Below are 27,882 nucleotides of genomic sequence, written 5' to 3' on the forward strand. Positions count from 1 at the left end.
ATATATTAGAGGTATATCATCAAACTTAAGATTGCCAGTAAAGTAGTATTTTTTCTTTTATCTTACAGGATATTCAGGACCGATTTTAGTTTGGCTTTGCTCTAGCTGCTGTTTTGTTATTTAGTGCATGCAATATTTTTTAAAAAATTTTTTTTTTTTGCTTTTTCAAATTATAGCTCATTTCAAAATAAGCTATTCATGCATAGGCATGTCTCACTTGGTTAGTGTTTTGCACTGGTAACATATTGATTTGCATTTCTTTGAAGTCTAATCTGAGTTCAGACAGGTTTATTAAAAGTAATGTAAAGAAGCAAATAAATTGCCTCCCTAAACATACTTAAAATTGTAATATAAATATTACCTTTTTTTTTTTTAAATGAACGTATTTGAAAAGACCATCTATGCTTTAACTGGTCTGTTCTCTATGGAGTTGCAGATCAGCTTTAATTAGATAAGTTTGTGTCTGCAGTGATTTTTTTTATGCTTTGCATGTCTGCAGCCTTTGAAACAACCACAGAGAGATTCAGGTTTCACCTGCTGTGTCATCAGTTTTGATCATGTTACACAGCTGAATATAATAATGCTTTTAATAATGTAATTTAGTGAATTTATGCCATATCTGGATATTAGAAAAGAGGTAGCAGGCCTGAAAGCTTTTTGTTATTGCAGTTCAATACTTACTGCTAAAATGATAAGACAGCAACAAATGGCAGTATTTATTATGTCAAAATGCATTTTTGTTTAGCTATCCTGGAAATTGGGAAAAACTTCACACTAACTTATCTATAACGTATTAATGCTGTGCAGATGATCTTTGCTATTTAGTTATTGATCTTTCACAGTTTATATATCATGTGTTTGTTTTAAGGACTTTTTTTGTGTGTTTTTTTCCTCCATGTATTTTTAATTTTTTCTTACAGTAGAAAAATAATTTCACCATGAATTCTTTCTCCTTAATCAAGGTGCTGATCTCCGTAATGAAGTTGCCATATTTTCTTATGCAATTAAAGAATATAGAGGAAGTAAATTTGAGACAGTGTTATGTCAGGAACTTCCTCCCCTCCCTCCCCCCCTTTAAGTATTTCATTTAAGCAGTAATTAAAATATATGACATTATTTATAATGTTGAATGCTACGCATACAATTTCTCTGAGCTGTTATCCTGAAAAGGTGTCCTTTATTGGTATGCTCTGCTTTTTGAAAGTTATGCTTTTTATAATAACAGTTATGGGCAAAACAGAGATTGAATATTTAATTATGAAAAATATGTTTTATTCTAAGTACAAAAACCAGATTATAAAATACTTAAGTGTGCATAAGCAAAGCCAGAAAAGCTTTAATTTCTATAGCAGAGCCTGATTCTGGCATCAGTCTTTAACATCTCTGTATAAATGTGAACTCTCATTGTGTGTTTTCTCCATGCTAGGAGTTAATTCCAGAGTTTTACTACCTACCAGAGATGTTTGTCAACAGTAATGGCTATAATCTAGGAATCAGGGAAGATGAAGTTGTTGTGAATGATGTTGATCTCCCCCCATGGGCCAAGAAGCCTGAAGACTTTGTCCGTATCAACAGGATGGTAAGCTGCACTTTAGCCTAAATAATGAGTTCTCTGTTTTAACAAGCTAAACTAAAGCCATTTTTCATCTCTTTAGAACTAGATTTATAGAAATAAAATAAAAAGTGAACGAGAATTTGCATTCTGGCTTGCTTGACAGAATGCTTTATTTTAGAGTGGATTTTCCTTCTGTATGCCCAAATCATGGAAAATTAAATTCACTTATTTGTTCTCTCATGAGAAAACATCAGATGGGCATGAGTTGGACAATACAGAATAGCCTGAAACATATGTCTGTTCCTCCTCACTACTTTCTACATTAAAAAAAAAAAAAAGGTTATTGTAAATGCTGGTATCTTGCAAGATATATTGTATTCCTTACTTGACCGAAGCTATGCCCTTCCTATTCATTGAAGATGAACTGGGAGTATAGAAATATGAACATAAGCCAATAACTGCAGTCTCGGACAAAATTTTGCAGAAGAACTGCTGTGATGAAAATCACCATGAAGTCTGCAAAATTTAAGCATGAAAAACATCTATATTGTACATTTTTTGATTAATTTGATAGATAATGATTTTTATTTAATGATAGAGGTAATATATGCACATATGCTCCTTGCGTTTTTTAGGAAAACAAGGTATATTCTGATGTTTTGGCTAGCAATAGTTCAACTTAAGGTTATATTCTGGAAGTGGGTCTTCCTTAAAGTCATATTGCTTGTCTTGATTATGGAGTTAGGAGTATATGTTGAACAAGCTGTGGGTTTCCATGCAGTTGCAGAACTTTTCAACTTATGCATTACTGCATATATAGTGCTTTTGTAGTAGCATTGTAAGTCTAGCAGTGTTGTTTTTCTTCTAATTGCTTTGGCAATTTAATTTCAAGAACCGTCTCTTTAAAGAAAATTGTCCTTTGGGACTTGAAAGAAAAAGTAGCCATTTAAAATTCAAAAGAACTGAATAATATTATAAAACCAAATCTCTTCATAGATGTATATGATTTAGAAGTGTCCTCCATTTTGAAGAGTAAATAGTTTGATATTTGTGTAGCAGTCTCCTAAGGAAGTGATGGCAACCTCATCACTTGGGACGTTTGAAATGCACTTCCCAAAGTATGAGAAATGTGTTCCAGGGAGTAGCCCTTTGTTGGCAGGATGAATCTGAAAAACATTTTCCTTCTTTTGTTCGGCTGATCTCTCTTATAGAGGCATGTATTGTAACATTATTTTTAAAAGCAAGTAATTGTCACAGCTGGTAGCAATAAATTCAATTGTACTAGCAAATATGGAGATTGCCTGAAAGGATCACTACATTCCATTCACATTCTCAAGTGTGGGAGGCACAGTCACAGGTACATGTCTCCAGATTGCACATGTTGCTGCACATAGCCCTTTTTTAGATTGTGGTTGTGGCTAAACCTGAACTGGGCCCAGGAGTGAACACTGAAGTTGACCAAGAGATTTAGTTTTGACATTTGTAAGAACAGAAGTGTGATTTTTTAGTGAAAAAGGTTAAACAAGCTGCCACCTATTGGGGAATATAATGAGAGACACATATTAATGACTCCCTTTGGGAAATTTTATAAAGAATGTTAGTTCTTGTATCCTAAATCGTGTTTTCTCCATCTTTCCACAAAGGTGGAATGATTAATAGGAGAATAAAAGGCACTGTGACATGAGATCACTTGAAGAAAAGTGCTAGCTTTAGTTTATTTGATTTCTCATGAAATTTCTGCTTTTTTGAAAATCACGTCGGAGCTCTCTACAGAAATATTTTGTTCTGTAGAAGAAAATAACTTCCATGAATTTAGAGTGTAGCATTAATGTTCCTTCAGGACTATACTTTCAAGAAAGGCTAATAGTTAAAAGCTGGAAATACATTTTAAGTTTTAAGTTGTAGTAGCACTAAGGACTGATTCCACATGTGTGGAATTATGCTCAGACTGCCAGGAGACAGATAAACTGATGTTAAGAGTAGAATAGTATTAGAATTACAGTCTTCAACTAATTGAGTGCTTTTCAGTGTTCTAACATCAGAAATTACCTCACTTATGCATCATAGCCTTCCTATACTGTCTTTCACTCCTGTCCCCATAGATGTGAGCATCATGCCGTTATTACATAGTTTTGCCTGGAGGCAGTTTCTGCATGGCTTTTATTCACCCCAGCATCTACTTTTAGCAAAGCATTATTAGTAGTTCAAATTCAGTTCTACACACATAGCTGCTATCTTCAAGTGAGCAGTCTGATTATGTTTGCAAGTGATAATAAAGTTGAGAATTGCCTAGAAAGCAGGAGAAAGAAGCATAGATTTATTTGACTTAGATGCAGAAAATACACTGAAAATCACCTTGAGAGGAAAGAATTAAAGATACTCAATGGGAATCAAACAAAGTCTGGAAACAAAAATAGTACCAAAACTAGAGCAGTAGCAAGGGGAAGGGTGGCAAAGAACAGCAATTCGATTAGATAAAACTCTGTAATTCTCTGTTCACCAGAAATAAGTGTATTTTGATGCCATCTATGAAAAATCGTTGCATCGCAGAGGGTGGAAACAGTTGTACCTGTCTATGGTTCTTTTGAGACTGCACCTGGAATATTGGATTCACTTCTGGGAGACTAGATGACAGAAGAAGTATTCACATTTGGATGTAGTTCAGAGGATAGAAATTAAAGTGAAGAACTTTGGAATGTTTAAAGAGTGTGATATATGCATAGGTTTTTTTAATTTTAATAAAGCTTATTATAAAATAGCAAGTAGCTAAAGCAGGATAATCCCTGTCAAGAAAATGCAGATAGTGTGTGTAGTAACAAGTAATGGAATTACTTTTTGAAAGTGTAGTGGCTTGAGTGTATAACAATTTCTCAGGAAAACTTCCTCACATAGGGGTTTATTAGTGTATCCAGCAAACTGCCAGTGCGCGCTCTTTTTGGTCACTGGAATTGTACTGGTCAAAGTAAGTAGTAAATATAAGGGGATTGGAAAGTTTGACATTCCCTACCTCATGTCTGATTCCATGTTTTGAACCAGCCAACAGATGTATTACTCTGTTAGGTCATCCTCAGGCCAAGCTTTGGCTGTTATACAAGAATCTATCTTGAGGAAAAAAAAATCCTGGGTGTGGTGCTGACGTGTAAAACACAGCAAGCTTGTGCAAGCCTGGAATTTCTACAGCAACTCGGCAAAGCAAGTCGAGAACATGTTTACAGGAAACCCACAGAAAATAGAGGAATATTTCACATAGGCATTATCCTGATCCCTTGTCTAATGAAACCAGCGGTCATCGTTTAATTTCAGTGGAAAGGATCATGTGTGGTACTGCGGAACATATAATGGGATCTTGTTTTCCCTTAGCTGACATTATTTCCTTCTGTTCATGCATATTGTTTGCTTTCTTCAGGCACATATAATGTGTAATTTTATGTGGGAGTAAATACAAATCCTTATATACTTGCACATTTAGGAATGTAAATATTTTCATTAAATAACAGAAAGAATTTCAGCATTCATCCTTGGACTTACCAAAGCAAACGGGAAATGGCCTAGAAAACAGCACAGAGACACAGTGGCATAAATCAATGTGATTTAACAAAGTGGTTAATAAGCTTTACTAAAATTCTGTGCAAATTAATAAATGGCAGGCAGGATTATGGTGGTGTTTTCTATGATTCTTCAGCTGGGTGTTTTACACTTCTAACTAAATACAGAAATTGCAGTGGAAATTGTTTTCCATCATAGAAACTTTTAAACTTGTGAAAATTAGACTTGTTATAAAGGCTGGAAAAGACATTCAGTCAGGTTACTTTTAAGACTTTTTACTGTAGCTTCTAAAACAGTGTATAGATCAGAGGTTGTTGTAGCAGTTTTGTTTATCCATATAACGCTAGACTGATTACTACAGAGTTACTCATGAAACATTAATAAAGCACTACGTTCAATGCGAACATGATTATGGTTTGACCTCGGTGATGGCACAAAAGACAGAGGCAGAAAGTGTCCCTGATAACATTACCCTAATGCTGAGCTCATCAATCATAATCTCCCAGTTTACCAGGAAAAAAAACCCTACACATAAAACCTTTCACAGATGTGCATCTGTAGTCCTACTCAGCCTAACAGTCCCCACAGACTTAGAGCAGTTCTGAAAGCCAGAAATAGAACAGATTCAGTCAGTAAGTCAAGCATGTTCGATCAAGGCAGGGAACACCACTATGAAACACTGAAGCAGAGCTTTTATAATAAGCATTCTTTAGTTTTGAAACAAAAGATGCAAGATTGTGTAATTCAGAGTTAATTATAGTGCTTATGCACATGTTATATTGCAAATTACAGTGTTGAGTAAAATGCATTCACTGTAAATTATATTTTTGAGAAACTAAATGGTGTCCTGTTTTTGTTATACATATTTTGTTCCAATTACGTAACTTTTACTAAGACTGAATTTTCTTTCTGTCTTTGAAATGATTTATTTGCACTCTTCTACTGCTGCCAATTACATTTTTGTATAGTTCCCTGGCTATTCAGAAGCATGCATAGTATTTCATAATTAAAAAACTTCTTGAATAGTCATTATAAACATCTATTATGAAATCTCTGTGCTATGAGGTTCTGGAAGATATGTCTTTTCTCCTCACCAGTCAGCAGCAGTTGACATTCCTTTTTGCAAGAGAAGCAGTAGATAAGATTTGATATTACTTCTTCAGTAGTAGCTTTGATTTTATTTTGTGTATTGCCAAGATTTGTCCTCATTCAGCTAATGGGGGTTTCGATGCAATTTGGAAATGGTAGTGATTTTTTTCTTATTATATGTATCTTACTGAAGAATCTTATTTACATCTTGAAGACGCTCACATAAAGGATCTGTTTCTGTGCAGGCATCTCTGAAAAACCCAGATCTGTAGAATGCACTTCTGTCACTTTTATGAAAATATCCCTTTGTTTAAACAAACATAAGTAATTTCAGATATTATTATTGCCTGGTTTATTTTAAGACAAGAGTCAAGGATTTTACTCCACAGTTAGTACAGGAAATGGTAAATGAGACAGAGAAATACTAGCCAGAGAGAATCTGTGTATTCAATTGCTGCAGAGGAGCATGGATGTGAAGGGAGAGAAGAAAAACCCCACTCGCAGCTAGTGAAACAGCTAATGGTATGTTATTGGGAAGATCTACAAAACTGAAGTGTCTCAGATTAGTTTTAAGAAGATATTTCTAAACATACTGAATAAAAGTTAATAACAAGATACCATGGCAGGAGTTCTTGGAGAGACAGGCAGCATATAGCTATGCAGGGGAAGGGAACAAGGCAGGAACTGCAGAAATAGGGTGGGCAGGTGCAGCTGTGGTCCATATGAGGGGCAGCATCAGAGCTTTCCCTCTGCCCTGCATGCACAAAAAAAAACAGGTAACACCAAACATTGTGTTGGAAAGGGGTTGGAATAGAATATTTCATTAATCCAGGATTCTTGACAGTTTACACAGCACATAGTGTGCATAAAAATAAAACCCAATGCCTCCTACTGCAATCTCTGTAAAAAATATTTTTAACATCAAATTAGGATGAGTGGCAAGTGTGCAGTGTTCATACTGCACAAAGTTCTGAAAAGTGCTATAGTGATTGATCCCACCAAGCAGCAACTTGGCTTATATTAACTTTATTTAGTTTATACATAAACATAAGTTTACTAATACCTCCTTATATTTTATGACTGCTACAGGTCTCATTTTCAGGCTATGGAACACATGTGCATACACTTGCCTGCAAACACACAAAATCCCCTGTATATTTATTTCAAAAAATAAATATACAGAAAATATATTTATATGCATATACACACCCTAGATGTGTAATAACCCTTGTGGTTTACCTGTTGGCAGTAAAAGGCCCTCCATTGAAAACAATAACACAAAAGGCTCCTTCCTCACAACAAAATCCATGAAAAAATACTGACTCAAATGCTATTTGAAAGTGAAGCCTTAATAACTGTGGTTCAAGCAAGTTCAATTTGAGAATTCCTGAATAAAACTGTTTTCTGTATACTTCAGCTATAATAGAAAATAAGCTGGATATTAACAATAATAATTATTGTTGCCTTCTAAAAAAAAAAAAGTTTCTTTATGTCACATTAAAAAATATGCTCAAAAAAAAAGTGCCACAATGTCTTAAAGCAAAAATATTACTGAAAAATACTGTTCTTTAGGGCTATCAACAGCCTAATTTAAGGATATTATTGTTATCTTTTTCTGCATGTTGTTCCTACTGTATCTACAAATTATTTTTTACACAGAAGAATCCCTCACCCTATTCCCTACTGAGCATTGCATATTCTTGAGAAACCAAATGATGTGCTGTCAACAGTGAACAGCTCATAAATTTTCAGAAGACACTTACACAGAGGGAAAGCAGCCTGTGCATTAGAGCAAATTAGAGAGAGGATTCTGCAAGTATCGCATGAGTAGTGTTGCAGAAGTACTTGAGAGGAACACCAGCTAACCATGTCATATGTGATATTAGAAGCTTTCTCCTGGCTAAAACACAAATCAGGAGTCTTGTCCCCACTGAGGTCCAGGTGGGACTTTGTGGCATTTTGGTGGCCCATTCTTCAGTGCACTTTGCCTATTGTTTTTGCCTAGCACTGTACCCAAAGGACACCCTGATGGGGAGGCCATGAACTTCACACAGCACCATCACAGCCCACGGCTGAAGGCTGTGTAGTGTTAAAGGCTCATGCAGAACCACTCTCTTCACAGTGCTGGCTCCTCTCTCTACCTTCCCCTCTGGTCTCTGCCCCAAATTCCACACCATACCAGTCTTCCACCACACTGTGCCTGGCAGTGGTGTTAGTCCCCTTGCTGCCACCAACATCCTCACAGCAACTCTTCCAACTTCCAATTTTGTGTGGAGTTTTGAAGTTCAACATAATTAAATTCACTCCTTCAGAATTTCACTGAAGTTTCCTGTAGAAACTATGGTTCTTTTCCAAGGAACTAAGTACCTGAAGGTTTTTTAAAGAATCGTTAGACCTATAGATGTAGGGCAATAAATACGCTTAAAGAACTGGAGACAAAGGCATGACATGCTGCTGTTAAAAAGTAGCTCATTTATTTTTGTAAGTTATTAAAGAGCCATTCATCCATGTGAAATAGAAGTCCTCCAAACCTGCCAGGGTCAGTAGGACGTTCTCTGGAACAAGCTGCTGAGTAAGGGCTGATCATGCAAGTAGAAACTGCCTCAGGGAAACACAGTTTAGGCATTCAACTCTCATAACTCTCCTAGTTTTGAAGGTCAAAGAAAGTGTACTCCCCGCCCCTGATGAGCAAGCCTGGGAAACTGGTGAAAATGGATGAGGAGAAGTCATAAGTACTCAGAAACTTTTTTGCCTGTCTTCACTGACAGCCTGTCTTTCCACACTTCTCGAGTGGATAGACTGCAAGACAGGGACTATGAGAGCAAAGACCTTCCCACTGTAGAGAAGATCAGTTTTGTGACCTCCTGAGGGACCTGAATATATAAGTCTATGGGACCCAATGAGATGCATCCCAAAGTCCTGAAGGAATTTTCTGATGTTGCCAAGCCACACTCCATGACAACTGAAAAGTCATGGCGGTCAGATAAAGTCCTTGGTGACAGGAAGAAAGGAAACATTGCAGCCATTTTAAAAACAGGAGGACTCTGGGAACTGCTGACCTGTCAGCCTCAACTCTGATAGAATAGATCCTTCTAGGAGCCACACTAAGGTACATGGAGGACAGGGAGGTGATTTGATACAATTGGTATGGCTTCATCAAAGGCATGTCCTGCCTGACCAACCTAGTGGGCTTCTATGATGGAGTGACTACATTAGTGGACAAGGGAGGAGCTACTGATGACATCTGTCTGTACTTCTGTAAGGCCTTTGGCACAGTTCCCCCAACATCCTTCTCTCTAAGTTGGAGAGATAAGGATTTGATGGGTGGACTGCTTGCTGGATGAGGAATTGGCTAGATGGTCACATTCAGAGTGTAGCAATTGTCAATACCTCAATGTCCAGATGGAGACAAGCAGTGTGGCTCAGGGGTCTGTATTGGGACCAGTGCTATTTAGTAGCTTCATCAATGACATAAACAGTGGGTTCAAGTTCACCCTCAGCAAGTTTGCTGATGACAGCAATGTGTGATTGGCACACCTGAGGGATGGGATGCCATCCAGAGGGACCTGGACAAGCTCAAGAAATGGGCCTATGCAAATTTTATGACAACAATGCCAAGTGCAAGGTCCTACACTGGATCGGGGCAGCCCCAAGTATCAATCTGTATTGATTGGGGTATTTCAATACAGGTGTTAAAAGCAGTGCTGTGGAGAAGGACTTGGGGGTACTGCTGGATGAAGAGCTGGACATAACTTGTCAATGTAGCCCACCAAACATCAATAGAAAAGGGTCCAGTTTTCCACCAAAGTGCAGAGAGTTCCTCTTCCATGTGGACCATTACAAAATGTCTGAGGAGCAACTGCGTGATCACTCAGGGAGCCAGTCTCATGTGTCTTGCACTGTCTGTGGCTATTCCTGCATGTGGGGTGGTGGGCAGGAAAGTGCTGCCGGTGGGCAGGAAAGTGCTGCCAGTGGGCAGCGCATGGCATGGTACTACAATGTCTGATGATTATTTCTGAGGCAGTCTCCTTTGGATGTAAATTAATAAAAGGAAACCACATTTTTTCCAAAGTTTATCTTCCTATAAAATATGAATTTTCCTGGGGCAGACATGAAACCTTGTCCTACCTGGAAGGTGTTTGTACTGGATAGTGTATAAAAAATAGGGAAATTAGGATTTCTCGGGGGGTGAGGGTGGAAAAAAAGCTACAATCTTTGAGAATTAAAAGTATTAGATAATATAGAGGTTTGCTGCCAGGTCTGCCTGTATGCAGTAAGTAGTAATGTTTGACATAGATGTTTAGATGATAAATTGCACTTACATTGGTATTTCATAGGTGCCAAGTAGCAGAACACAAGGCAATGGGTACAAACTGAAGCACAGGATGTTCCCTCTGGACATCAGGAAACATTTTTTTTGCTGTGAGGGTGACCAAGCACTAGCACACGTTGCCAAGAGAGGTTGTGGAGCCTCAGTCTTTGGAGATATTCAAAAGCTGTCTGGGTATGGCCCTCAAAAGCCTGCTCTAGATGGCCCTAGTTAAGCAGAAGTGTTGGACCAGGTTATCTAGAGAAGTCCCTTCCAAACAGCCCTTCTGTGATTCTGTGGTTTTTCTTTTTTACAGCAAAAGTTAGTTCCTAGATCTAACAACTGAACTGAACTAGTTCTGATGGAAGGGAGTTAGGTGTATGACACCATACAAAATCAGGACTGTGATGGACATGTGATCAACAACGTGTATAAATACTTGATCAATGAACCAGTTCCTGTTTATCACAGTTCTCCTCTGAAGGTAGCATTAGGAAAGAAGGAGCCAGTGTGCCAGGATGGCATCTTTATATGAGAATCATTTGTGTATCCAGGTACTAGCTTAGGGGAAGCTATGACAGGTAAAGGGATATGAAGAAACTGTATAATGCCTTCAGCTTTCAGAAGCTCCAGTTCAGGCAATGATATGTACTAAGGATGCCAATAATGTCTGATAAAGGCACATTGGTTGGATCAGGTTCAATAGTAATACTATCATCATTTCCTTTGTCTAGAAATAATCTCTCTCCATATGTTGAGCACAAGAATAGTAATCCTTGAATCCGTTTTTAAACTAGAGTAGTCATGGACTGTGTTCTCTCTAGTGAACCAACAAAATGTCAAAAATGAGTGTGAAAAATGCTTTTTGCCTTTGAGAAATCAGTCACAGTTTACGCATGGAGTTCAGAATCTTTTTTTGCTGGTACAGCTTCTTAATCCTCAATTTTCCATTTTAGATTTCAGACCAATAACTGATAGCTGGAAAATGAGCTGGAAGATTTTTTTTTATGATTTTTTTTTTATTTTCTTTTTTTTTTCCTTGACAAATGACCTAAGTTACTTGACAAGCCCAAAAAATTAATAATTAAAAACCCTTGTAGCTTGGAGAAACCCAGTATCTGAGAACAAAATTAGCATGATATAAAGCTGAAGCAAAGAATAACATATTTTTAGTGTTTTTATGAATATAATTAGTTCTGTTTTTCAATGTTTGAAGGATTTCAAATATATCAAATAAGTCTGAACAGGAAATGTAATGATATCCATTATGTTTCCTCAGTTAATAGGAAAAGGTAAGACATAATTTAAGCATGAAATTGCAAGATAGAATTTATTTCCTAACTCTGAATTTCACTTGCAGGCCCTTGAAAGTGAATTTGTATCATGTCAGCTTCATCAGTGGATTGATCTTATATTTGGCTACAAGCAAAGAGGACCAGAGGCAGTGCGTGCACTCAATGTTTTCCACTACCTAACATACGAAGGCTCTGTGAACCTGGACAGTATCACTGATCCTGTCCTCAGGGAGGTAGGTGTTTACTGCCATTTCATTCTAAAAACTGCTGTCATCTCACAAGAAATAGTACTGTGTCCATCTTTTACTGCTCAAGAAAATTGTTCTGTGTGACTTGATTCAGAACTTAGGCCTTAAGTGACTTCAGAGGCAAGTATTACTAAACTAGCAGTAAAACACATGTCCCAAAGTATTTTGTTTGCTTGAAATTACTAACATATTTATATGGTCAGTTATGATATGGCAAATTATGTGTTGTATATTCAGTAATATCTATTCCTAATTTTAATAATTTTATTAATTTTTATAGTTCACTTAGTAGAACTGAAAAGCTGAAAGAAAAACCTGCGTTCTAGTCATAGGGAAAAAATGTAACCTTTTCAGTTACATAAAGCTGCTGACAATGTGTATCTGAAAGAGAATATATTTGCTAGAGTAATAGTAGCAATTATTCAGATCACTTTATGTTAATCATGTAATGTATAATCAAACTCTTACTAATATAGAAAATGTTTGCCATGTTCTGCGTGTATGTATCTGTGAAATATATAATGTGGTGCTTATATACAAGTAAGCATTTTAATCGGTACATTAAAAAAAAATAAATTGTACTAGCTATCCTGATAAATGCTTCCTTCCAGTGACTGTATTTGTTTTTAGTAAGACTATTAATTTGAATGATCATTTTCTAATATCATCTATTTATTGGCTAAAACAATTGAAATCTGGTGAAAAGTGTGAAGAAGCAACAGCTGCTAGATGAGTACCTCTGTGATGAAGCTGTACACACAATCTTCCATTCCCCCAGATAGCTGCCATCTGCTGTATGCAAAACAGTAATAATTTATACATTGCCAGGCAGTGGGTTCTTGTTTGTTTGTTTTCTGGTCTTGGAGACAGAAATCTACAGATTTCAGAAGGAGTAGATTCTAGATTCGTATTTGCATGCAGCAAAGTATTGGGTTTTGGCATGCTGTTTTTTAGTAGTGCGTTGTTGCATCTTGTTACATGTGATACTTTTTGAGGAGCAGAACTAAAACAACAGCCGGTTTTTCACACCATGCATTGCACAGCTTATGTTCTATAAACAGTGTTTGATTACTTTTAAGAATGGCTAGAATTGGTTTGATCCCATTGCCTCAAATATTTAATGTTAAAATCTACATAATGGCTTTCGTGATTTAAAACTTTGAGCACGACAAATGCTTTGTAAAGTATAAAACAGGTGCCAAGCACCATAAATGCAAGGGATTTGCATGGTTTCAGGTCCGGCTTTGCATGGGCAGACTCCTATGTCTTGACTAAGAGTCTACTTCCACAGGTTTATAGGATCTGTCTGCACCTTATTTAACATTTTATGACATGGTAAGACTCTTCAGCTCTCCTGTGTCTGTACTTACATGCAGAACCCATCAGAAATTTCAGGATATTAATGGAGATGTTTTTATTCTCTCACTTATACCTGTAACTCATGCCCTGTCAGTCAGTAGGATATAAACCTCTTAGGCTATTTACACCATGCAAACTTATCAAAAGCACAACTTCATCTTCATTGCCCCAAGTTAGATTGGTAAATAAAATTTATTGTTAGCAGTGAGAAGGTAACATGTCTAGAAAACATGCATCCTCCTAAGTTTTATTATATATAGATACCTAAGCTTGTATGCATTCATTTTTAATGAGAAATTAAAATTTACACATGTAAATATAGACAGGTTTAGAGTCATCTTCTTTTCCCCTGAGCTCTGTTTTTGAAACTAGCAGGCATTTACTGGCCAGTAATAAAGCATTTCACATCTTTATGATCTAGTAGATCAAGTATTTGGGTGCCATGTTCCTGTTACAAATACGTAGATATTCTATATACATTGTTCTGTTGTATTTTTTTTGGGAGGTGGTGGGTTTTGGTGTGGCTTTTGATTTTTTAACTTCATTCTGCCTTTTTAAAAGAAATTAAAAGCAAAAAGATCTTCTAAAGCCTCTGAAGAAATGCAGAAATCTAAGGTAGGAACACTAGCAGTTTAAAACATTGTATGTTATACTGTGGCAGGTGGTGGTATCTGGCATCTTAGGATCACTGCAATTTAAAATTAATTGAGCTTTACAGTTATCCAGGAAAATGAATCTCTCAGTATCCAAATTGCTCTTGATGTGTATTTTCTAAATAAACATTTTTGTTCTGTCACACAGAAATCTGTGAATGTTCCCAATAAATGGCTGTAAAATAAGCCAATCAATATTACCTTATTGGCAGGAGCTGTTATCAGGCCAATGGGCTCAAATATGGCAGTAGCCTCCTCCAACTGTGGCCGTTAAGTAACTTCATATTGAGCTGAGTCCCAGTAGGACTGGTCCATTGAAATAAGGCTCCAAATAAAAAACCCTCTCATTTAGGTCTGATGTGTTAGAAAGACATCATTTAAAATTACAGATCCCAGTGCCCTGTTCATGCTATACCTTGTCCCTTTCACCTGTGATTTGAGCACCTCACTTAACTACTGAGGAATACATTCTTAGCTGAATGAAGAATGGTAGGCACTTCAGTAGCCTTCTTGCTGAAGCAAAACTAGCGGTGGTGGGGTAACTCATGCCTGCAATTTCTTACATCTTTCTCACACGCATGGGGAAGTCCTCTAAGTACTCTACTATTTAACAATGGAAAAACGTGTGAAACTGGAATGCTGGGGTAGCATTGCTTCAGATAACTGGAGTCTATGAAATCACATACATCTGCCCCTGTAATAACACTTTGGCAACTGAAGATCTGCACTGAAAATATCCCTTCCTGTTATCCTTAATATCCCTAGCCAAAAATATACTGATTTCATTTAAACATACTGATTCTGATATTTCAAACGACTTTGCAATTTTTTGATAACACAAAAAAAGTGATGATGAGGGCAACATGAATGTCCTGACATATGCTCCACAGAATGTATAAAATTGAATTCTGTTTTTTGTATCTTTTATGATTACAAATTGGGAAATTCTTCAGTTCCATGAGTTCTAATGGTCTCTTTTATTCTGCACCCTGCAGTTCCTTTTTCATGCTGGAATAAGTAGGAGCAAAAAATTTATTACAAGATGATGGATATTTTTTTCAAGCCCCAAATTATTCCTTTTTTTTTTTTTTTTGTTATTGAAACTTTTTGCAGTCTATTTGTAAAATTTTCCTTTTTTAAAGTAAAAGCAATGAGGTGAAGCTAAAACTGGAAGAACAGCTTAAGGATATTGATACATTCTTACTTGACGGGTGAAATCAGAGTTGCAGCAAAAGCCACAGCAATTACAGCATTAAAATGTCAAGAAATTAGAGGTCAGAATAGCAGATAATTTTCTTCCTTTTGTCAGATTAAAAATTGACATTCTTTGACAGCACAGGATTTCTGGCTGAGAAAATTATGACAGCTTAACTCATCTTGTACTTGTAAAGCAGTAATTGATAATGAACTTTACCATGACAGTCTTCTCCTGTGGAGAAACATGACAGAACATCCCTCGTACAAAGCCTGTATCTCTTTTTAATATGTAAACAGTAGTTATATTGGACATCAGATGTTATTTGGAATTGTCTTTACTATTAGTTTACATCATAATCCAAATTCTTTCCACTGGACAGATCTGGCTGACTTCAGGGGCTTGATGCTGAAAATGCTGATGTATAAAGAACAGTATCAGAATTGTAGTTTTGGTGCTTCAGTGCTATTGGTTCACTTCTTTAGGCAAATATAGTTCCTCCTCTGTTTTCTCGCAGAATGTCTTGGTTTTAGGAGCCTAATTTTTCCCAACCACCTGGAAATTTGAACACTGAGAAATCAATAGGATTATGGCTTTTTCAAGTTAGGAACTTGTTTCTGTATGACACAAAGTGTTGTGATTGAAAGGGAACAGCACAGTTGTGCTGATCATTAGAAAATGCAACAGAAGAGTTAAGATTCTTTTCAATAGTACCTTGTAGATTAAGTACAAAATAAGTGAGCAGTCAATGCATGATAGATTAATCACAGGTAGTACTGAAAGCACATCTAGTGTGCACAAAAGTACTAGTTTGGGTGTTCTGTTTATTTATTTAAAATCATAGCCAGATTTGGGTTTTTTTTGTTTTTTTTTTTTTTTGTTTCAGATGTTCAGCTTGTTTGTGATTAGAAATGTTTTGAAAAAATCAAGTGAAGTATTACATAGCTATTGGTTTGTGCTAGACTTGAGTCTAATGTGTCATCCTCGTGTTCTGTGCGTTGCAAATACAGCTTAGCACTGCAATACAGTGACTTTCCAGTGACTGCTGCATCTTCACCAAATGCTTGTATCCCCCCAGTCCAAAAGGAATTGCAAGTGCACAGGAAAGGGAAGCAGTGTGAATCTACTGGACTCAGGTATTTGTTCTCAGCAGCCACCTGTCAAAATACCTGAGCATACTTGCAACTCACGCAGCAAACTGAAAATTGATTAAAATTGCTAGTGCTCGACAAGCAGTTGCTATGCCCGTAAACTAATCCTAGTAGGACAGTTTTGCTGGCAGCTAACAGAGCATATGGCCTATGCAATATTTATTTCTTTGGTAGTGACTAGATATTTAGCATATTTAAATAATTTGAGAAGTCATAATGATGCAGTAGTCTTGCAGTGCTTTTCAGCTACCCTCATTTCTGGGTGTTATTTTTCCTCTTATGTTTTCTTCTGTTATCTCTTTCTTTGATCTGACAGGAATAACAAAGCATCCCTCTGGATCTGCTATAGTGAAATATGCCCACAGGAAGCAGAGTAGATCACATCAGTTTTCACTTCTTTTTTTTTCCTCCTTTCCTTTTTTTCCACCTCCTTACTGAAACACTCTTTGCTACTACAGAGGGCTGACATGATAGGGCTGTCAAGACTCAGCAAGATAGATACATCTGTAACAAAGGGAGCTGGAATGCAAGCCTTTCCCTGGTGGCTGAACCTGGCAAATTTATGAGGAAAAAATTAACACACTATTTTAATAGAACTATTTAATGCTTTCAGGGTAACTCCAGCCCTTGCAACCATGTGCTTGTTCTTGCTTTTGCTCACAGTTATTCTTATTTAGTCTGATTTAATTTTAAACTTGTTAGATCTTTTTCTTCTGGGCGCCATTTCTTTGATGTGACAAGAATATCAAAACCACCCCTATGGATCTGCTTGATTGAATTGTACCCACAGCACTGGCCACTTACATGTTCAGTTTTGCTTAATTGCCTCCATACAAGGGGTTGGTTTGTGCTTCCTTTCTAGGAGCAGTCCTGCTTAAGCAAGAATACACATAGTGGTGAAATAAGTAGGAAGTGTAAGTCATATCAATATTCACTTTTTTCAAAGTTAATTGAAAGAGTCTGTATAGTAAATACAGTTATTCAAGTAAAAGATTGAAATAATTTCAAAATAGAAAATATTTTCTTATATGCTAAGGCCTCAGCTCTTCTCTAAGAAATATGTACTTGCATCAACTGTTGTTGATTTTTGTGGACAAGCCTAGACCACCTTCACTTCCAAATACTGTGTTTCCCACGCACGCAAAATAGGGTTGTTGTTTTTTTTTTTTTCCCAAAAAATTTGTATTGGTTTAGGGAAAACCACCTTGATTATTTTGGAGAATTTTTGGTCTGTGGGTCTGTTAGGTATGCATTAAGATATCATCAACAGAAAACTAAAATATTTTTATGTTTCACTCTGGGAGCATCCATGGATATAATAATTTTTGTCTTTCTCATGAGATTTGGTGCTCAGTATCCTCTTCTGTAAATAGGAAAGGAAGAGTTTTTACTTGCTGTCATTTTTGTTGTGATAACTCTCTGTAGATCGGTGAGAAAAACACATGAATTTTTTGAGGGTAAAAGATACTTATTTCTGTAGGTAAAGGTTCCTGCAAAAGACACAGAATGCAGGAGGAGACACCTTAAATCAGAATATTCAATAAAGAATTAGTGTCAATTGCATCAGGTTGATTACCACACAGTAATTGCCCAATTGTGTTCTCTTCTACTTGTTCCTTGCTCAGGGGAAAGGGCTTTCAAAAGCAGTTTTCTGCAGAGTGATTGAAACATTTTAGTTGTTCATCCAATTTTACAACAAAGTAACTTCTTGGGAGCACCTACCCCAAGTAACACAAGCCATTTATGAGAAGGATTCAGAAAGCATAGTCTGTTCTATAGGATTCGAAATTTAAAACATCCTTGTACCATTGCTTTAAACAATTTACACTTAGATTAATGATTGATCATGATATCTCCAGTTACTGAATGTATTTAGATATGATCAGTATTTTAGTGAATCTGTGCTGATCTGAGCTCATGACCATTCCTGGATCATGGTGTTACATGTTTATAGGACTTCAGAATCTTTTCATAGCCAGGAAAATATGCTGTTCCTGGAAGTAAATGAGATTGTGGCATATAGGTGATTTTTGTTCCAAAATGCAAATTAGGTTTGGGATTTGTTTATTATTCATCATACTTGTGACTAAAAAGCTCAGCATCCAGACAGAGCTAACCACTGCCACTCAATGTACACCACCAATCATACACTGAGCATTCAAACTGAAGACTGTCCATAACTTATTTAGCTGATGAGCTAAATCAGTTAAATCAACCATACTATTTGATTACTATTTAAGATAATTAATTCATCAAAAGAGTACTAGGATGAGTCTGTAAATAGCACATAGCCCAGAAAAATGTCTCAACCTACTTTCAGTATTCTTTGGAATAAATTGTTTTACCAGTTCTCATCTACAGTAGAAGTTTCATATGCATTTCTTTCAGAACATCCTGGAGTCTTACCCAAACTGAGTTTAATGTTTTGTTGATATAAAAACAATGCCATTAACCACAATTGCTCTCTTTTATTGCAGAAATACATAAAATACAGGTCTTGTACATGAGAATTTCTTCTTTATTGTCTGGTTATTTTGTTTTTCTCCATATGGATGACAGGTACCAATTATTGATTTTTAAAATCAGCAGCAAAGATTTTAATATACACTTAAAATAATATTTTATGTGAGAAACAGAGAGAGATCTGGGGTGAGAATTACTGCAGCTGATTGTAACAGAAATAGCTGGAAGGGGCTTCTTTTTTCCTATTAGCACAGATTTCAGTTATATTATGCTGTCATTACCTCAGCATAAATTAACTATTATTGAAAGCATTTCATACACAGCAGTTTGTTAGAACAGATATTACTCAGTCTAAGTATCTAGTCATTCACTTAGATGCAAAGCTGAGCTTTCTAAATGTTTTAAACATATTGATAATGTGCCTCTTTAATGCCATTTTGAAGCCCGTATATAGTATATCTATGTTATTGTTTTCAATTTATGTCAAGAACAAAGTGAAGTTTGGAAGAACGTGTTCTGGGAAATAATCCAAACAGAATTATTTCTTTATAAGCTAAACCCCAAAAATAACTGAGCACATTTATTTTAAATGCAACAACATAAACTGAAACTCTAATATATACTGAAGCTTCATGAATGCTATATGTGACACTTTTCAATATGTATGCTTTACTTACTTCCCTGTCAGTCCTTTTTTCAGCTGTTAGTTTCAAAGGCCTGCCTGTTCTCTGAGATAGTTCTTGTGTCCTGGAGTGGATAAATTGAAGGCTGGCAGATGGTTGGAACCTCATCATAACCACAATTTGTAGTCAAGAGTATGTGCTTGGTAAATCTCAGTGCACCTTCTTAAGGTGGGAATAAGGCAGATGATTTATGATAGAAAGATAAAGCTGAGAGCAAAGAGAGAAGCCAGCATTTACTTTCCATTCAGATCAAAAAGAGCCACTAATGCTATATTACCACATTCTTAACTTAATCCTTTTTATTCATTAACATAGAATGATTTTACTTAGGAGTTTTGCTTTCTTTTCGACAAAGCAGCAGTAGAACATGAAGTCACACTTTCAATTTTGAATAGTTTTATATCAAGAACAAAATATGCATTCTAGATACTTTAGTTTACTGAGTCTGGTCTGCTTTCCGAGCATTAAAAAATGCCTTCAGTGATCATGTTTTATTTCAATAAATGCTAAAATGCATTCTTTAATGATTAAGTACCCTTTCCTCTTCTATTACTGCAAGCTGGCAGAAGGCCTGTTTGGTTGTTTACTTCCCTATTTTCCTCATATTATTTTTTGGTTTTGTTTTCTTACAAGGGAAATTCTTAATAGTAAAATAAGTAGAAATAAGTATGTTGACTGTGTTCTGTGTAATGGCTTTCTGAAACATGTAAGTTGTCCTTCTGGAAGTAAAGATTACTTGTTATTTGAGCTATTAATAATGTTTATTTTGCAAGACAATGATGTTCTATAGACTTGATCCTATACCTTCATTTATTTACTTCTGCATCAAAACATGTCAATGTCCCAGTGGTTCAAAAGACTGCCTGCTTATGATCTCATGAATTCTTGTCAACTACTGGCCAAATTGCCATGGGGTATGAACAGTTGCTAATGGACCCACTTTCTCACATATTTTGGTTGCACTTCCTCATGAGCATGGTGCGTTATTCTCTATTCTGTTTTACCATAAAGATTTGAGAGAGTTCAGAAAAGAGCGTCCTAGTGATGAGGGGATAGAGAAGACTGTCTTATGAAAAGGATTTCAAGAGCTTGACAGAAAATAACAGAGTGAAAGGGGACATGTAGCAGAAAGGCAGGAATATGGAGGGTTGCTCATACCACCTGAGATAGGGATATTACTTGGTCTGGTGCCAGGTTAACTAGCAGTTACAGGATCAACTTTAGGCAGGAAAGCTCAGACTTAATGGCATCCTTAAATGTCATTCCCTCCCAAAATAAGCTCATCATGCAGAAACTTTACATACAATCATTGTTGATTTTAAAAAATTTAACTGTGAATTTGTAAAGCTCACAATTTAGCTTTTAAAATAAAAAGCATAGTTAAAACCAGCTGTAAGCATGCACTGTTAAAGCTCTTACTCACAGGGAAAAAAATTAGTTAGAAAAGAGTGGATGAAGTTTCAAAGTTTCAGTGAAGCCTCCTGCTAATATTACTGTTGCATTTTTATGGATAGGATGCCTACACTTAGAAGCCTCTGTACTCCTGAAAATGACAATTAAAAACATATATGGTGCCTTAAACAAAACTAAAGGCCAGGGCAGCTAATAAATAATTGTAAACCTGATGTGGTCCCTAAAAAATTCTCCCTTCTACGTCATGGAGTAAAAATTTTGTATGTGTAAGAAGTAGTGCACTATTAAGTTGACATCAACCTCCCTTAAAGCCATGGGAAGTAGCCCCATGCTACTTCCTTGGCTTCACTCCCAATTATTCCCCAAAGCACTTCACAGGTCTAGGGTACTTGTATTTTATTTTCATCCTGATTATTTTTTTCCTTTTCTTCTGGTAGCTGTGAGGGTACTAGCAAAGCCAGACTTTTTCTTCTTCTGTGATCTTTCTTAGCTAGCAGAACCCACAAGCCATTGGTCACCCAGCTTGAAAATTGCAGGTCTTTCATAAATAGTCACTCCCACAGTTTCCTCAAAAATACCACTGCTTTTTCTGCTTGATGCATTGGCCTGTTGAGAGCTGTGAAGGGAGGTCAGGTTGGCTGCTTATGCTTTCCAGACCAGGCCATGGAATAAGCAAAGGATGCTCAGTTTTGCTGTTTTATCCAGACCAGAGGTTGTTCCACGTGTTTTTCCCCAGGAGATCTTCAGGAACAGAAGTTTCTTCTTTCTTCTGCCTCAGTGGAGAGGAAAAGCAACCTGATTTTTCACAAGTACCATCCCTGTTTTGCATCAGTTTTACTTCTGCAAAATACCTGGAGCTTTATTGTTGTATGAATATAAAGGTATTATAATAATAACACCGTCTTCATTGCCACAGAATAGCTAGCTTCTCTTTTAGTCTCAACATTTGAGTTAGTATAAATGGTGATGGATCAGTGATGTGTGAGCTTGATTTTATTTTTTTTATTCCTTATAAATAATAGGAAAATTAAAACTACCATAAGTTTTGCCCAGAATAAAGCCTTGCATGTGCAGTAGTGTTTAACCAAACAGGTCAGGGTGACCATGTCTGAAATAAAAAATGAAGCATGAAGGAGGGTAAATGGAATTGCATTGGCAGATGGGCATTTACACAACTACTGTCTTCTTGAGGGAGGGAAGAAGGTAGAGAGGCCAAGGTGCAATAGGAGCATGAGAAGCCAGGTGAACCAAAAAGAGGGAAAAAGGACAGAAAGGGCATTTGGAGCTTGACACAGAGAAGGAAAGGAAAAGATTAGGAAGGCAGTCCTTGGGAACCTTATATAGGAAGTGAAGGAATTACTGCAGGAATAGAGATATCTTGATATGGTTAATGCAGAGAAATTATGTTTGCGACCTTCCCAGAGCCTTTGGGGATGTTTTTGTCTTGACTTTGGAGACTTCCTTTTTCATTAGTGAATTAAATGAGATACTGTATAATATAATCTAGTTAGACATTTCTAAACAAAAGACTTTAAGTACTTCTGACTTGTAAAATTTAGAAGGTTTCTAAATGCAGTTGATGGTGTTTTGAAAAATACTACTGGCAATTTTTAGCCTAGCACAACTGGAATTTCACACTTTCTGGATGTTTCTCACTGCTTTTCACATGTGGAAACAATTCTAGCATCCTAGACAGCAGCAGTGTTTTTTTTAAATGTCTGTAAATTTTAGTGACTGCCAACTAAGGGATGCTAATGACAGTTCTAATATAATGTTTTTATTCCTTCACTTCCCTTTTAGTAGACTTTGAAAATCTGTAGTGATTCCAGTCAGAAGAGAAACTACATTTAAAAATTCAGAGGTTTTTTTTTTTTTTCTAGTTCTCACTCAAGGAAATGTAACTGATTTATCTCTGCTTTAGAAAAGCTGTGAAATAACTTTTCACTATTGGAAATAATGTGCTTGGAATCCTGGCAGCCTTTTCAGAAAAGAATATTTGTGTCATAAGTTTGCTTTGTTTAAAAAAAAATAAAATTCCATCACAAAGATTTAAAAGCATAAATTAAGATTTCAGCATCCTGCAAAAGGAGAAAAATAAATTAGTTAAAGAATGACATAATGGAGAGGAAAGGAATGCTTAGCTTAAGGACAAAATTTCTGAGTAAGAGTATCAAGAAGAGGTATGACAAACCTAAGACTGTAATGGTTTGGCCAGAATAGAAGATGATATTCTGAGAAAGATCTTGCTAAGAGCTAAGAGTGAGTGCTCCCTCTTAGTGACATGATTTATACAACAGGAGGCACACTGAGGCAATGGAACTGGTTTAGTTTGTTTTGCAAATACTACCTAGGACACATTTACAGTTCTGCATGTTGTGGTGCTTTGATTGCCATCATGTAGGGGAGTAATACGAAATGCTAGTATCAACAGGGGAAATTCTGTGTTGTAGGTGTACATTTTAGTAATTTGCATTGCAGAATCAAGATGTCAAAGACATGCTTGTTCTATAGACCTAAACACCAGATGGGAAAGATCATCCAAATTGGCCCCTCACCCAACAAATCACGTAGCGCTTTTGTCCATGTAGCCTTTTGAATGCAACAATAAGTGTTTTTGCATAAATAAGAAAAAAAGCTGATGGAAGTGTTTCATTATATAGATAAAGGTTTAGGTGCTAAGAAATTATTTCAGTCGGCCCCCTTAAATATTTATGATCCAAAACCAACAACAAAAGAAACGAGGGAATGCCTTAAGAAAAAATAAAACCACTTGTCAGTTTGAGAGGAATAGTTTCTGAGGTTGCCCGTTACATTACAATACAAAAATTATTACAGGGAAACTATCAGTCATCTACAAATAAAAAAAATCTGATTACCAAGGTTTTTCAAAACCTTAACTATTTATGGCATGAAGTTACATATTTGATGAATTATTATAGCATGCTATTACATCTCTCACAAAAGTAACTTAGCAGTAAAATCTTTACTAATGTGTTGTATTCAGTAACTTACTGATCAAAGAAATAAACATTTTCTTTTATAAACTTAATACAGATATGGGAGAATGATGACAGTTGATTTCATTTGGCATGACATCAGTGAACACACAAGAGTTTCAGTTAATGTTACCAATCTGCATGGGACAGGAACTATTACTAATATGAACATAAGAAATACAATAGTTCAACTGAAGAAAATAATGAAATGAGAATACTTAAATGTTTTTTTATATGAGATGTGAGCTCATGGCTCTCCACAACTTCCTAAAGAGGAGAGGGGGAGAGAGAGGTCTTGTCTCCTCTCTCTGGTATCCAGTAGTAGGACATGTGGGAATAGTTCAAAGCTGCACCAGGGGAGGTTGAGACTAGACATAAGGAAGCAATTCTTTACTGAGAGGGTGGTCAAACACTGGAACAGGTGGCCGATGCACCAATTTTGTCAGTGTTTAAGAGGCATTTTGACAATGCTCTTAATAACATTCTTTAACTTTTGGTCAGCCTTGAAGTGGTCAGGCTGTTGGACTGGGTGAACATTGTAAGTCCCTTCCGACTGAGATTATTCTATTCTGTTCTCTTCTGGAGGGGAATGAAGGAGAGGATTTCACTCCTTGACATCAGCCCTTTTCAGTGTAAGGAAGTTTTCCATTATTTTCAGGGGAGTGGGCTGCTAGAGAGGAGGTATTTGTGCTCGGACACACAGGATCTTTGCAAATAAGAGTATGTCTGAAAAAGTAAGCAACACTCTCAGCTAAACCTGCCCTGACTGCAGGATATCCATCTTCATGTTATTTTTGCTTTACCTTCTCTGTTGCTGTTTGTGAAATGTACTGATTTTCCATTTAGAGTGTATTAACCAAATGCTTGCTTAAGCTGGCAGAGTGTTTGAAATTGTTTTGCATTGTGAAAAACATATTGGACTGCCAGGGGCTTTTTGATTTCTTTTATAGTTCTCCCCTGGGGAGAACTATAAAGGTGAAAGAGGGAAGAATTAGGTATCACAATTAGTAGCTGAATGAGGTAAATGTGAAAGCTAAAAGGCAGCGCTCCCTGAGACAGATAAGGTCACCGATGTGATTCATGCCTTTAAAGAGAACATGAGATCTTGCCTTCCACATTCTTATTCCTTTCGTAGTATTATTTCCTTTCACAGGGGAATGAAGAAGAAGTTCAGGGGTGGGCTTACTCTGGGAGGAGGCTGAAGGTCAGCTCTGAGCTATAGGTCTTCTGCTAGGGAGCCATTTAATTGCACACAGGATCCAATGAGATACCTCCTGTGAGGGGAAGGAACTTAAGGTTGCCCCTACTCCATTGTTAAATTAATAAAGTAGTGACCTATGGAGAAATGTGCCCATCTTTCAGTCCCTTGAGTATCCTGATTAAATAACTGAATGTATCGAAGCCTCCAGAATAGTTGAGTCATTGCTTGTGTTTAAACTATGGCACTTTTTTTACTCCAAACATACAATAATAAAATGGAAATTAATACCCTTAGCCTAACTTATCAAAAATCATGAAGATATTGATGCTGCTTAACAGCTATAAATGCAAAAAAAAAAAGCAGTATCTCACACCACTTGTACAAAACAGTAACATTTCAAGCTGCTTATGCTACCCACCAAAGGGCTGTCAGTCATGCTCTGAAGAAGACAGTGCTTGGGAGCTGTTGAGCATGCTGGCAGAATAGGTGAGGAAGCACATAAAGAATTCCTGTGTTCACTTGGATGCAAAAATGAAATAAAAGTTCAGGAAGGCAGAGCTGGATGACTATTGCTGTGGAGTATGTTTCTCAAATGCCTACAGATTTTTGGTCTTCATTGGACACAGCCCCCATTCACAGGGGAAAATGGATTTAGAAAAGCCTGAATGTGTTTCACAGGAGGAACAAAACACACCAGGATTGTGGAAATTGGTAATAAATATAGAGTTACTATATTTTAAAAAAGCAATAAAAACATAGGGAAAATCAGATCAAACATCTTTTAGAAAGTTTAACTGATTATGGTAGAAATCAGTGAAGATGCATAAAACAAGGCCACTTCACATAAGAATAAAATCATTGTGTTACTATCAGCAATGCAGTCTGTTTTTAGGATTTTCTTTCTTGCCTCTGTAATTCCAAGTAAAAGTACTCTTATGTTTCTTGTGTAGTCACCAGGCATCCCTCTCAGCAAAAGGAGTCTGCAAATGAGATGGACTGTGGATATCTTCGTTGGTGATTTACCTGCATTTTTTTTAAAAAACTTTTTAAGATAAAAAGTATGCTAAAAGTAAACTGGTTCATGACTCACCCTTTTTGCAAAGCTATGTCAAAGAGCAAACAGAAACTTCACTTCTGTGATGCTTCGAATGAGTCAGCTTTAGTATTTTCGTTTAGATTTAGTCTATGCTTCCGAAATGAATCTGCCGATCATGCTTTCATTCATGCTGCAAAGCAGTTTTAGAGTGTCTGAACTGGCTTATAAGCCACAGAAGCAGCGTGCTCTACTGTTGGGGTCTGCAGCCCACGCTGGAGCCAGCCTAGTGGGAAAACCCTGGGGTGGGCAGTTTAAACATGGGTTCCTCAAGAGGAAGGCGGCTTCCTCTTCTCTGTGGTATCCAGTGGTCGGACACATAGGAATGGTTTTCATGCTGCACCAGGGGAGACTTAGACTGTACATTAGGAAGCATTTCTTTACTGAGAATGTGCTCAGGCACTGGAACAGGCTTCCTGAAGAGGTGGTTGATGCCCCAAGCCTGTCAGTGTTTAGGAGGCATTTGGAAAACGCCTTTATAACATGCTTTAAATTTTGGTCAGCAGTCATGCAGCTGGACTGGATGATCATTGTGGGTCCCTTCCAACTATAAAGAAATATCATAGTCTATTCTGGGACCAACCTTTTTGCTCTACAACTCTACTTCTGTTGAATTGCACTGCTTACTGTTGCAGTCATTGCCTTTGACCACTAAAAATAGCTTGTAGACCTAGAGAAACATTGCTTGAATTATTTATTGTTAGATTTGTATTTCTTTCAACCAGAATTAAGAAATAAAACTCAAATATTTCAATAGACTGCATAATGAGCAAAACAGATGTATTGAGCTTTTCATTCCCCAGGAAGCTGACACTAAGGCTGGATCCTCCGGGTTGCAGAGGAGAATCCCAGTGTCCTTGTGAATGTATGGTCTACTTTCAAACATAAAAATTGAAAACCAATAATTTATTTCCTTTGAGCACAATACATTGAGGATATAGCTCATTGTATCTAAGAGCAGTATCATTCATAAGATTGGATGATTTGATGTATTAATTTCTTGACCAAAATATGTGTAAACATATAATACAAATCTGTGTAATTGTTAAATGGCCAATATTAAGTGCTATTAAATTGTGTTTTACTGGATTGCATAAATTAGGATGTGTGAGATCAACTCATTTTAAACTTTGAATTGCCAGCAAGTTTTATTTCCTTGTTCTGACCTCTGATTATTAGGCTAAGACCCATTTTATCTTTCTGCAATACATTGTCAGATCCTAACAGGTACTCCCTGAGTGTCTGGAGTGCAAATCTCATTTTATATGGATTAAAAACAGTAGGGAATATCAAATCAGCTCACTAAATAGCTTTTCTGCAACACCTTATTAAGAAAACAAATACTAATATATCATTTTGCTGTTCCAAAATCTGCCAAATCTGGCAGCCACTGAATTCCAACCTTATATTGGTTCTACATCAAGGAACTTTGAAGGTTAAATGCAAATAAACTTTATTTTATTAAAATTTTTATACAATTGACTAGAATATCTCAGGGAGTGGGGTAGCACTTTGCTCACAATAAGCAAGATCTGATGGGAGAAAAGGAATTGATTAATTAGAATGAAAATTTTAAGACCATGAAATAAATCTGAATTTTGATGTTTTACAATTCATGAAGAAAAAGTGCTGT

At 36.6% G+C, this 27,882-nt stretch overlaps 2 protein-coding genes across 14 annotated transcripts in view; one reads left to right on the top strand and one right to left on the bottom strand.

Moving 5' to 3' along the window:
- Positions 1-27,882, top strand: part of NBEA (neurobeachin) — a 499,996-nt gene that overhangs the window by 441,730 nt on the left and 30,384 nt on the right. For all 11 annotated transcript variants that reach the window (XM_061345312.1, XM_061345371.1, XM_061345303.1 and 8 more), the window contains 2 exons: positions 1,427-1,579; positions 11,860-12,027. In XM_061345312.1, coding sequence (XP_061201296.1) covers positions 1,427-1,579; positions 11,860-12,027 — 321 coding nt within the window. The remainder of the gene's footprint in view (positions 1-1,426; positions 1,580-11,859; positions 12,028-27,882) is intronic.
- Positions 1-27,882, bottom strand: part of SPART (spartin) — a 467,162-nt gene that overhangs the window by 9,884 nt on the left and 429,396 nt on the right. The window lies entirely within an intron of this gene.

The sequence above is a fragment of the Neopsephotus bourkii genome, unplaced genomic scaffold (assembly GCF_033783945.1).
Source record: "Neopsephotus bourkii isolate Nb327-2 ecotype Australia unplaced genomic scaffold, CSIRO-AGI_Nbou_v1 NB_38, whole genome shotgun sequence".
NCBI classification, from domain to species: Eukaryota; Metazoa; Chordata; class Aves; order Psittaciformes; family Psittacidae; genus Neopsephotus; species Neopsephotus bourkii.